The 13614-nt window shown below is 38.9% G+C and overlaps 1 protein-coding gene across 5 annotated transcripts in view; it reads left to right on the forward strand.

Annotated features, from left to right (window-relative positions):
* Positions 1-1780: 1780 nt before the first annotated feature.
* LOC121869557 (protocadherin-like wing polarity protein stan) overlaps positions 1781-13614 on the forward strand; it is a 56226-nt gene continuing 44392 nt past the window's right edge. For 2 of the 5 annotated variants that reach the window (XM_042370972.1, XM_042370963.1), the window contains exons 1-6: positions 1784-2135; positions 7611-7760; positions 9161-9325; positions 10528-10663; positions 12632-12872; positions 13063-13267. In XM_042370972.1, coding sequence (XP_042226906.1) covers positions 1953-2135; positions 7611-7760; positions 9161-9325; positions 10528-10663; positions 12632-12872; positions 13063-13267 — 1080 coding nt within the window. In that variant the 5' untranslated portion in view covers positions 1784-1952. Of the gene's footprint in view, positions 2136-7610; positions 7761-9160; positions 9326-10527; positions 10664-12631; positions 12873-13062; positions 13268-13614 lie in introns of all 5 variants that reach the window. The other 3 variants (XM_042370982.1, XM_042370954.1, XM_042370992.1) reach the window with 3 other exon arrangements.

A 13614-nucleotide genomic window follows, 5' to 3' on the forward strand; every position in this document is an offset into this window, starting at 1 on the left:
CAATGGAATGTACAGTATTACTATACTCGTACATGCATTTTGGACATACTGTATGTTGTATCTCTACCAGTTTTGGGGGCATATGCTGTACCTGTTACCTACATTTAGACATTGCTAGCTAAATGTTTCACTTATATAGATTTCAATTATTAAGTTTTCCACTTAGAAATCGGTAATTAAATTCTTTGATAATTTAGAAATTGCAAATTAAGTTCACTACTTAGACTTTGATAGTTAAATTCTTTACATCTGTATTTAGAATTTTCGGATAAGTTTTGGACATGTTGAGAATTTTTTTTTAATTATTGATGACTAACCTGCCAGCAATTTTGTATAGGAAATGATTTATAAAAATGCCGCAATTTCACTGTTTTATAGAGGTCACTATTGTAGTTTGTGCAATTTTTTAAACTAACTTAACTGAGCCTAACCTTAATATAAAACCTAGCATAACTTAACACCTGCCACATTACTGCCAAGAAGACAAGTAGTGTGCATCTTCGGCGCCTAAATATCTATGAAGCAAAGCATTTGCACATGAAGGGATTATCATATCAGTACTCACTGATGAAATTATCGTAAGAAAATAAACACCAAAACAGATAACTTGCTGGCAGTCAGTCGTCAATATTAACCAATTTTTATTTAATTCAAGTTATATTAGTCTTTCAGGTAAATTCTCCAAATAATATTTTTTTTTAAATTCTTCACATTTTTAGCTTTTTAGTTATATACACAGTATACATATATTTTCTTTTTAAATATTTAGAACTTCTTAGTTAAAATCTTCATCTTTATACTTTTAGTTACATTTTTCACTTATACACTTTTAGATAATTTTTTTATATACAGTGCAGTACAGTACATTATTTCAATATTTTAGTTAAAATTTTGAAATATTTAGGACTTATTAGTTAAATATTTCATACATTTAGGCTTCTAGTTACATTCTTCACATATTTGAGACTTTAATGTGTAGGTGCCGGCAATTACACAAAAAGTACAGTACAGTAAGTCCTCGTCTAACGTCGAGGCTACATTCCTGAAAACACAACATTATACGAAACAACGTTAAGCGGATCAATTTTCTTCATAAGAAATAAATAAAATACAGGAGTTACTTTCCTGAGCCTCCCTTTGCCCCATGAAATACATTACATATACAGAAATTCAGTGTCATTTTTATAGAATATAGTATATATATATAAATAAACTAAATCATTTTGTATTGTACTCACTGGTGGGCAGAGGTGGTGGAGCGAGTGTGTGGTGGGTAGTGGAGAGGGGGAGGGGGTGGCGAGTCACTGAGACCCTGTGGGTGGCTCCTCCTCCCGGTTTAAAACTTCCATTTTTGTAGCAAGGCTAATGGTCGTATGTTGCCTCTCCACAACACTGGCATCAGTAGCACTTGATGGGTGCTTGGAAGCCATTTTGAATGGTTAGAGTACAGTATTAAGAGCAAAAACACTTAAGCATGCATGAATGATGTGGAAGCGTAACAGAGACTGGCTTGGCGTCACTTGGGGATGCTGTGACGTTCCGCTAGTGAGGTAGCGTGCCAAGCCGACAGAGCGTAGCGTGGCCAGACGAGAGAGGGTGATGCGCTATAAAAAGTAGTCCGTGACGACGCAAAAACGACGTTAAATTGAGTCGCCGGGACGTTTAGACAAATTATTGGTATCTAAAGAGTAGCGACATAGTACTGAAACAATGTTAATCTGGGCGACGTTATACAAGGACTTACTGTATTATATAAATTTTTTACTGTTTTTGTGACCTTTGCCCCCTGAACCTCACATGACCTTTCTCAAGCAGCATAAGACCTAATAATTATTTTGGGCTTGATTGTGACCCCAAATGATCTCTCTCCTCCAGTAAAGACCATCATACAATTTTGCCTTGTACGTGACCCCTCATATCATCTTCCTTTTGCAGATGGGTTGAACGACGTGATGGCTGAGATGAATCTTCAGGTGAGACTCGTAACGGAGGCGATGCTTTTTAGCTCCGTGACGGTGAGGATGGCAGAGATGACCCAAGAGGCTTTCCTGTCTCCTCTCCTCTCCTACTTCATGGACGGCCTGGCTGCTATTATACCTTGTCCTCGGGAAAATATCTTTATCTTCAACATCCAGGTATTGTGGCAGTTATAGTACTATCAGGCCCATAAGAAGCAGTTTTGTATTTGTAAGTCTCACAAAAGGTGACAAATAAACATGGTGTATTGTTCATTTATTTCACATTTATCACAAACAATATTCAATGTAGAAAATAATATTTTGAGAACTTGAAAGAATTACGAATGCCTTCAACCAGACCTGGCATTGAATTTGCAAAACTATGCAGCCTATTAGTGATAAGTGGTACTGAAATGTTGAAATTCATGTAGACTAGGGCTGGCTGCAACAAGAATAAGATCAACATTAAGCTTAACTATTATAAGTAAGGTATTCTAAGAGTGACAGAGGAAAAATACATGCAAGGTTAATGTGGAATTTTTTTCATTTATCATCAGTTTTCACATCCATTTCAGTCATTGTAGTCCTGGATCATACCAGAACCTTAGTCTTTGCAAAATCCATTGTGCTAAATTTACCAAAGTGTGATAGCCTGTTCAGAACACCTAACATATTCATTGCTACTATCAACTAAACCCAACTGATCACTTTTTTCTGTGTATCTGCATTAATTTTAAATGTTTGAGTTCTCAAATAAGTTTTGATGCACCTGAAACTACTAAATGAATATTCACTGGTGGCATTGGTGGCTGGTGTAACCAAAAGCAATTTTGTTAATGTGGTTGGTTACAGAGGACATAAGGCATTGCTGACCATGGGATAGAGACTGTAAGTACTGTAAATAATTACATCACCCATATCTTAGCACCTTCCTGGAAAAAATATTCCATGAGCGGGAGAATTGAGATAGCTTATCCATTCTGATTTTGGCGGCTTTTTTTTTAAATCCCTGTTCATGTTTTTTTTTCCTGAAAATTTATGGCATTTCCAAAATAAGTTGGCAAATTATTGGTCAGACTCAAACCTAAGTGGCCTAACCACTTCCTACAGCCTTAAGGAGTAGTAGTAGTAGTAGTGCTCGAGGATTCTGGACGCGGGGACAGCTAGCTTTCTTCGACATCAGGATATTTTATCCCATGGCCGCATGTCACCGTAACCTAGCTCTCGATGCTGCACATAGGAGGAACGAGAATGACAAGAGAAGGGCATATGGGGAGAGAATTCAAAACGTTGATCAAGGCAGCTTCACTCCTCTAGTGTTCACAACCTCTGGTGGGATGGGACCAAGTGCAAGATGTTTCTACGCCAGACTCGCGGAGTTGATCTCCGAACAGAAGCAGCAGCCCAGAAGTTATGTTATAGCCTGGATGAGATGTCGACTGTCTTTCTCTCTCCTTCGGTCGGCATTGCTCTGCCTCAGGGGAACGAGAGCTTCTGCCCCAACTCCGACAACTGCTGCAGATATTGACTATGAGGCTACTGTCACTGAATGCTGCATAGATCTGCAGCTCAACTAATTTAACACAGATAGGATAGCTACTTATGTATTAGGATATTTAATATTAAGGTAATTAAATGGTGGCAAAGGTGTGGCTATTGGGGGAGGCTGGAGGCCACGATTTATAAAAAAAAAAAAAAAAAAAGTAGTAGTAGTAGTAGAATAGTAGTAGTAGTAGTAGTCATAGTAGTAGTTGCCTGTCCTTCTCTCTGCTCAGGTCTGCATTGCTTTGTCTCGGGGAACACTATCATCAACCCCTAAACAAACAACAGTTGCAGATATAAACTATGAGGTAACAGTCACGGAATGTCTCGTATATCTGTGGCTTAACTAACTCAGATAGGTAGTTACTTTTTTAATAGGATAATTATGTAATAAATGGTGAAGGTATGGCTATAATGGATGGTTGGAGGCCATATTAAAATAAAAGTAGTGTAGTCATAGTAGTAATAATAATAAGGTGGTTGTTCAAGTTAGTAGTAGTAAGTAGTCTAGTGGGCAACTGTCACTGCGTCTGTGCTGGCCTGAACCAGAAATGCACAAACTGTATATGTGTGTGTGAGAAGTAACCGATGTTGTGTAGGTTGTAAGAAAGGGACCAGCTGTCAGAATCCTTTGGGCAGGGATCCGTCACGTAAAGACGACATCCCAGACGAGAATAATGAACCCACTCATTTGGAAATTTTTGAGCCAACAAGAGGAGGTGAATGATACACAGTCAACACATTGGAAAGACATGTCCTATGGCCCCCAACTATCCTCTTTGAACCTCCTAAATGATCAAGGAGGTGACTTGTTTCCTGCATAATTACACTCACAACAGGTCCTTGGTCCCAATAACTCCATATACTGGCAATAATACCCCATCTATTCTGTCAGAGAAAACAGGCTAGGAGTAAGTGCAAGGAAAATGTAGCAGCAATGAAGCAAAGGCTGACAATGTGGCAGAACGGGGCTCTTGATAATCTCATAAGTGAGGCAAGAACATTGTAGGAGACTGAAATGTACAGTGCAGGAGACGGAAAGCAAGTCACTGAGGATGCTGCCAGAAAGTTTGGTAACAAGATGCATGTAAGAAAAGTGTCTTCGGAGGTAAGATCTCTCGCAGTGGAATCTTCCGACTGAAGGAAAAACATCCCCCTGTAAGTGAAGAGGAAGTCATCAGGTTCCAGAGTGCGTATGACCCTTCAAAAGCTGTCATGTTCAAGAAAATTGCAGGAGGGATGGTGTGGAAAAAAGCAGTGAAGACACATGGAGGAGCAGGCCCTTCAGGTTTGGATGCAGATGGATGGAGAGTCATCCTTATCACTACCAAATTTGTTGACACAGCAAATGATCTCTGCAATACCACCACTGCCCTTGCAAGAAAGCTGGCAACCTTTTGTTGCCATTACTTACCAGCTCTAATGGACAGCTGCCTCATCCCCCTGGATAAAAATCCAGGTGGGGAAGTGTTGAGATAGATCATTGGAAAATATATAATGGAGGTGGTCAATGAAGATGTGAGGGCAGCAGCAGGGAACCTGCAAGAATGTGCTGGCCACCAGGCTCGGGGGAGCTGCCATTCACACCATGAGAAAGATATTTGAGCAGCGTGATTGTGAGGCTGTACAATTGGTTGATGCTTCCAATGCATTCAACATAATCAATCACAAGGCTACACTGCACAACATCAAGATCAAGTGTCCAAGCCTTCCAATGTACAGTACTGTATAATGAAAAACACCAACAGGAACCCGACAGAGCTCTGTATAACAGACTTCAAGGCCTTAAGAGAAGATACCACCATACAGTCACCTGAGGGAACAACACAGGGGGGACCCAGTTGCCAGGGCAATGTATGCACTAGGCCTGTCTGTGCTCCAGCATAAAATAAACTATGAAACAACCAAGGTCAAGCAAGTGGCATATGTGGACGACCTAATAGAAGCAGGAAAAGTGGAGGACATCAAAAAGTGGTGGACCTGGTAACATCTTGTGGTCCACAAATAGGGTATCATCCAAATGCCAGCAAGTCCTTCCTCATTTGGAACCAGAATACCATGACTTGGCTATAGAGGTGTTCAATGGAAATGAGGTCAAAATAACAAACAATGGCTAAAGGCACCTAAATGCAGTAATTGGCATGAATGAATTCAAGTCCGAGTATGTAATGGGAAAGGTAAATGAGTGGGTAAAAGAAATCCATGCCCTGTCTGATATTGCTAAAACTGAACCACATGCGGCATTTGAGGCATTCACCCATGGAGTCGAGCACCTCTGGAACTACCTGAATCACACTATCCCTGGTATCGGACCTCTCTTCCACCCTCTGGAAGAAGCCATCAGGAATGCATTTTTTCCAACAGTAGTGAAAAGCCTTCACTTAACCCCAGCAGAAAGGTCACTCCTTGCACTACCACTTGGACTGGGAGGAATGGAAATTACTAATCCAGAGGAACTTGCTGCCACTGATGCAGCAATTGTCAGCAAACATGGTGAAAAAAAGTAGCTATAGCACAGAAAATGGGAGCCTCAAGCTGGCTAACAACATTACCGATAAGAGCAAAGGGTTTCAGCCTAAAGAAACAAGAATCTACAGATGTCATTGCTTTTAGGTATGGTTGGCCAATAGAAGGTATACCCATACAATGTGTGTGTGGCTCATCCTACAACATTGACCATATCATGTGCAAGAAGGGGGACTTCATATGCATGAGGCATGAAGAAGTAAGGGATCTCACAGCAAATGTGCTGAAGCAAATCTGTCACGGTGGAACCAACCCTCCTTCCACTAGACTGAGAATTTCCATCACAAGACTTCCAACACATCCAACGAAGTCCATGTGGATGTCAGTGCTCGAGGATATTCGACACCATGGCTGCATGTCACCGTAACCTGTCTCTTGAGGCTGCACACAGGATTAATGAGAATGGCAAGAACAGGGCGAAAGTTGAGAGAATTCCGAATTTGGATCAAGGCAGCTTCACTCCTCTGGTGTTCACAACATCTGGCAGGATGGGACCAAATGCATGGTGCTTCACCGTAGTATTGGCTGAGGTGTTATCTGAATAGAAGCAGCAGCCCAGAAACTACATTGCAGCCTGGTTGGGATGTCATCTGTCCTTCTTTCTACTTAGGTCTGCATTGCTTTGCCCCAGGGAAACAAGATCATCGGCCCTTAAGCCAACAACTGTCGTAGATATTGACTATGAGGCAAGAGTCACTGATTGCCGCATAGATCTGTGGCTTAAATAACTCAGCTAGGGGAGCTGCTGCTTTTGTATTATGATATTTAATATTATTGTAATAAAATGGTAGCGAAGGTGTGGATATAAGGGAGGCTGGAGGCCATGTTTATTAAAAAAAATTCCAGTTAATAGTACTGTAGTATACTTACTGTTAGTTCTAGTTATTAGTACTAGTAGTAGTGTGGTGGTAGTTTGTTCTTTTCATCGTGTGGTGGTAGTTTGTTCATAGTACTAGTAGTAGTGTGGTGGTAGTTTGTTCGTAGTACTAGTAGTAGTGTGGTGGTAGTTTGTTCGTAGTACTAGTAGTAGTATGGTGGTAGTTTGTTCGTAGTACTAGTAGTAGTGTGGTGGTAGTTTGTTCGTAGTACTAGTAGTAGTATGGTGGTAGTTTGTTCGTAGTACTAGTAGTAGTGTGGTGGTAGTTTGTTCATAGTACTAGTAGTAGTGTGGTGGTAGTTTTAGTTACTGTAGTCTTGGAAACATCACATAACTAATTCCTTGTATGTTTATACCTGTATTACTGTATTATGATTTATAATGTGATTATTACTGTAATTTGCATCATTCTTTAACTCTCTGTCTCTCACCACTTTTTTTACCGACTGGTCATGCCTCTACCACTATTTTAACCTGCTTTTTAACCACTGTTGATTCATTCCTCCCTATTGATCCTTTTAACCTTTGTTGTTGGAGCCTCTAACCACTGTTGACACCTTTAGCCTCTGTTGATACCTTTAACCACTATTGTCACCTTTACCACTGTTGATACCTTTAACCACTATTGTCACCTTTACCACTGTTGATACCTTTAACCACTGTTTTAAACACAATTGACACCTTTAACCAGTGTTTTCTCCACGCAGGATGACACAGACGTAGAGGCCCGTATCCTTAATGTGAGCTTCTCGGCCAAGCGACCCGATGTGTTTGGGGAAGAATTCTACTCACCCCAGTACCTGAGGGAGAGGGTATACCTCCACAGGGCTGACCTCGTCAAGCTCTCCACTGTTCAGGTAAGGAAGGATAGGGAGGGAGAAGAAAGGAGGGAGTAGGGGAGAATGGGAAAGGAAGGAGGGAAAGAAGGGGGGTAATAGGAATGAGGGAGAGATAGAGAAAAAAGAAGGGGGAGATGAGTAAAATGGGGAAAGAGAGAGTCAGAGGAGGAAAAGAGAAAATGAAAGCCAAATTGCAGGAGAATTTAAAGAAATATGTAAAGGAAAGATGGAAGAAATAAAACTAAAAAAAATGGGAAAATATAAGGGAGAGAGGAAAGAAAAGGAAAGAGAGAGAGAGAGAGAATTTCATTGTAAAGGTTGGTCCCATAGGACTGGCTGGGTATTACCAATACAGCACATTAAACGCCCAGCCTTTTTGGGGGGACACAAAGAGGCAGTATGGCCAGCACTGCACTCAACTTTTATAACTTCCTCAACTGTAAAATCAGGTATGTATTCACAGCTGGATATACTGGTGGTGCTGTAGGTGCAAACAGAGACCCCCAAAACAGAAGGCGAGTGCTGTACCCCCCTGACCACCGCACCTCTTTTGTTTTATATTTACGACATTACAAGCTTCAACCCTTCCTTCCTGTTCATTTATGTATTCTTCTTGATATGTATTATTCAGTTCTTATCACCAGGCATAGTTGGCAACATTTCCACTCCTAATCTCAGAAAAATTCTTATCTCGCCCTTCCCCATGTTGTTTCATACCCTAATTTTATCCCTCCATATTTGAACTTGCTCTTATCTTATCCCAAAAGGATTATTAACCTTAATCTTACTTGACCAAGTTCTAATGTAATCCAGTCTTAATCCTACAAGCTCTAAAATGCCGTGATATTACCTCTCCAAGCTCTAACATTGCCTTGTTATTTCCTCTCCAAGCAATAATATACTCTATGGAATTTGTAGGTTTTTATTCTCCATAGATAATAGTTTCAGTTATGTTTTGAGTGCAGCAAGAAGCCTCACTTTTGATAATTAAGGGATCTGGTGAGTAGAATTTAAGGAATGTACAATACTACAGTTCAGCCATAGTGAATTCTGCCTAAGTGCAGTTGGTGTTATAATACAATTTTGAGATAATGGTGACTTTTTCTGGACGTGAACATTATCCCAACAAAAGATAATGCTTATTAAGTTTAAAATTATAAGATAGTTGATAGCTTTAGTAAACTTTACCTAAAGTGTGGTCATATCAATTAAGTTTGGCCATTGAACTATAAGGCAAGACCAATTCAAAATACCTGTATGGTCGTTTGAGTTTGTTGTTCTCCTACTTCAGTTTATTGTGCTGTAATATCAAACCAATTTACCAAAAGTTAAAGTTACCATAATAAGAGCAAAACCCAAATTTGAGGTAATATTAAGCAGATTTGTGGGAGAGTAATTTCTTATGGTATGTGTTGCAGGTGCTGCCATTTGATGATACACTGTGTGTACGGGAGCCCTGCCTCAACTTTGAGGAGTGTCTTAATGTCCTCAAGTTTGGCAATGCCTCTGGCTTCATCTCCTCCAGCAGCATCCTTTTCCGCCCCATCTATCCTGTGAACACTTTTGCCTGCAGGTGCCCCAAGGTAGGACCTTCGTAGGAGAACCATAGAAGAATGGGTATGAAGCACCAATTGGTGTTTCCAGTGTTGTATTTGTGTTAATTCTATATAATAGTACGAGAAATCTTCTAATTACCATGAAAAATTATTCCACTGTTATTCATCCCTGCACAAGTATTGCTGGATCTCTTGTGGTGCAGTTGTTTGGACACATTTGTTTACCAGTTCAGAGATATTCAGACTTTCTCATTAATCAAAGTGCAAAGTTCATGGGGCATACAGTACTTTACTTGTTTACCAAAGTAAATTTGTATGTTGATCACATGATTACAATGAGACTGTAACACTACTTATTTACAGTGAAACAATCTAGGAGAAACATTGAAATACTGTATTGTCAAACTTACACCAATAATGTATGAGTGTTTGTAGACACATTATGATGGCTAATAATTGTTGCCATGAGTAGTCTCAAAAATTTATTAATAAGATCATTTATGGTAACTTGTATCTGGTAAAAATCTCATACACTGTAAGTATAGACACTGTACCTACACTACATAATGTCAACACAAACATAATTTATCAGTTTACTGTAGCAGGTGTTTGGCCAGTTAGTCTGTTGTTTGTTATTTTGTTGTGACTTTTATTGCCTTTTTTATGTACAGTATAGCCAATTACCATCTATTAGATTAATTCCTTCTTCTGCTTCAATAACTAACTTGGCCAATTTGTAGGATGATCATCATTATCGCTTTACTTAAATTTTTTATGCTTTTAGCCGAGCTCACCAGTAATGCACAACGGGATAAAACAGCAACTCTGTGTAAATTATAATGTTTGAGTAAGTGGGTTTGTTTAATTTAATGTCAGTGATGGCAAATTTGTGGCTTTTCTTCATGAGAAGTTGCTTGTCCACTCTGGCTACTGTTTGTCACATTGGCTAAGTGGAAGAAAGCCTTAGTTTAATTGAATGTTTGAAAACAAGTACCCTTTACTGTACTGAATTTTAAAGTTAATTTATCTGTAATGCTAAAATTTCCAGGAAAGTTTGTGAAATCCTGGTTTCTAGTTTGTTATTTGCTCTTTTTATTGACATGAGAATTATAAGGAATTTAATATGATTACAAAGATATTTATATATATTTAACTCATCCATAAATATAAATAGCTTGCTCAGCTATTATGTAAGGGTGTGACATGTTCTGATGAACGTATGTTGGCAGGGATTCACGGGTATGCGGGAGTACTACGAGTGTGACACTGAAGTGAACCTTTGCTACAGTAGTCCCTGCGGCAACCATGGCACTTGCATGCGGCGTGAAGGTGGCTACACCTGTGTTTGTCTACCAGGATATACAGGTGAGTTGCACTTCCCTGTTTGCCAGGATGCACTACTGTCAGTTAAGTGCTCATGTACTGTACACCAATGAATCACTTACTAGACCTGCTGATCTGGTCAGGTTAGATATACATGAAGCACTCTGGGCTAGAAGTTAGTAAGCAGCAAAAGTAAAACTAAATGTCTCAATGTTTTATTCAAAAGAGGAAACTTTGAAGGTTATAATGGATTAATAAATACATCTCAAAGCCGTGTGGTCGCTTGTCTTGTTCTCGCGAGGGCTGCCCCATATAGAATGTACAGTTCAATTTAAAAAATATATATATATACCGTATATACTCGTGTATAGTTCGAGTTTTTAAGACCAAATTTTTAGGCAAAAAATTGGGGGTCGTCCTGTACATGCGTAATAGTTTTGTTAGGTTGAACCCGTGCATGATGGGAAGGGCGAGGAGCAACTTTTAGCTTCAGACATGAAAAATATTTACCATTTACTGCCAGTAAACAATGGAAACGTAAAATATGTACCAATTAGTAATGAAAAGTTGTGCAGTTCCTTCAGCAAATGAAGCTCACCAACTTACAATAGGCTAAATTACCTTACAACGTGTTTTCAGTAGTCTATGTTGAAGTTCTTAGCACAGGCTAACTTATCATATCATATACTGTATCACAGTTCTCATTGATCTACAAAAAATTACGGTAATAAAATCCTTTTCGATATTTCACACTTAATATAATACCCGGTAATCTACTTCAACCTCCTATTGTTTACAACGACGCATGACGCACCACCAGCTGTTGTGTATCAGCTAGACGGTACACGTGTTTTTCGAATCGTTTTCAATTAAAAAACTGTTACATCACATGTATATTTTACCTTAACTGTGCCTGAATGAATATATTCTTGGAAATAAATAGTAGTTTTGCTGAAACATGATGTATTTTAATGTAAAATAGGATAAAATACATGACGAAAACAAAAGATTTTACCTAACCTTACGATGTTCAAGAGAAGTTACTCGTTTTTTTAATAGTTTTTGGTTAAAATATTGTTATATTACAATGGTATTCTATTCATACTTTGCTTGATATAATGCATTCACGGAAATGTAATATTTTTGCTGAAATGACGTTCGTATTACAGTGGAAAGTGGGATAAAATCGTGACGAAAACAATGACTTTCGCTTTCTTTCGTTCAAAAGATGTTACCGTAATCGCTTTTCGAATGGTTTTCAGTTAAAAAACTGTTGTATTACAATAATATTCCCTCCTAATTGACTTGAATAAATACTTGAATGGAAATATACAATATTTTTGTTGAAACTACCCTCGTTTCAGTGTAAAGTGGTGTAAAGTGTTGTGTCGTAATAATAAATGGTAAACAATTTGCCTTCGGCACTCGGTGTTTCGGGCACGGCGAGCCTCAGTTTATAGGACGTAGTGTTTTTACTGAAGGTTTTGTTGTTCCATTACCCTCAAAAACTTGGGTCGACCTATAAACGAGGAATATCATAAATTAACGATTTCTTGGTAAAAAAATCAGGGTCGACCTATACACGAGGGGGGTTATAGACGAGTATATACGGTATTATTATTACAGTTCTTATAAATATTTCTTGTAACCAGAATAACATCAATGAAGCCATCAAGAAAAAGTCATTTGGATAGTCATACAATAATCTGATAAGTTGTTCCAGTAAAATAAAAATAAAAATTGGGTGAGGTCAAATGAGCCTTGTGTCAGTATATGTATTGATTCTGCAGCCTCAAGATTCATTTGAGCACTGCAGTTTTCACCACTACTCTTTTTGCTGTATTGTCAATATTTTCTTAAGGTGAAAGCCAGATCCTGTGTCTGGTTTCAATTCAATTTAACTTTATTCAGTAAAATTGCCATGCAAGTTTATACTGTTTCAGCTTGTGCACAGACTTTAATGCAAGTATACAATTGTTATAACATGCTGAGCTACTTTACTTCCTGCAGGTAAAGACTGTAAAGTAAACATGCTAAGCGGATCATGTGTGGACGGTGTGTGTATGCATGGCAGCAAGTGTACAGGAGTGGCTGGTAATGGAGGTGGTGCAGGTGGGTTCACTTGTACTAACTGTAGCCGTTCCCTGTACCACACCTCTACTTGCGAGTTAAGATCACGCCGCTTCTCCAAAGGCTCTTTTCTCACCTTCCCCGCCCTCAAACAGCGGCACAGACTGCACATCAAGATCAGGTAAGTTGACTGGTGACATTCATCTGTTATTCTCTATTATTATTTATCTACATGATCATGCACCAAGTACTTTACAATTCTCACTTTTACCAGTAATTCAAGTACTGTATATTATTTCCTGTTTGTAGAATTTTTGCTGTACTGTAATATAAACAATACAGTACAGTACTGACGAGAGGATTTCTTACAGCTTTGCCACCCGGAAGTCAAATGGACTGCTCTTGTACAATGGTCGCTACAATGAGAAGCATGACTTTGTGTCGTTGGAGATGGTGGATGGGACTGTGGTTTTCTCCTTCAGCCTAGGCACCTCCACCACAAGGGTTTCTGCCTCCCTTCCTGACGGTGTCGATGATGGAGATTGGCACACCGTCACTGTTGACTACTACAACAGGGTCGGTACAGCATGCCATAGATGCTTATAACTTTAGTCACAAATTGTACATATGTTTATTGACCAGTTTTGTAATAAAATGAATGTACATTAAAGGTCTTGGGTAATTGAGTTTCAATAAATTGTGTTGGGACTTATACAGTACAGTATAGTGTTTTCTAATACAGTAAAAGCATTAAGAACAGTTAGTATATACAGTATTTTTATATCATACACTTGTAATATTTATTTACCATGCTTGTGATGGGTTGTTGATTAAAAGGTGAACTATTTTATTCAGATTTTTAGTTCAGTCTGTAAGATGCTTAATTTGGATCATTCCCATAAGTTTATCAACCAAACCATACA

Source organism: Homarus americanus, unplaced genomic scaffold (assembly GCF_018991925.1).
Source record: "Homarus americanus isolate GMGI-L3 unplaced genomic scaffold, GMGI_Hamer_2.0 scaffold32583, whole genome shotgun sequence".
NCBI lineage: Eukaryota > Metazoa > Arthropoda > Malacostraca > Decapoda > Nephropidae > Homarus > Homarus americanus.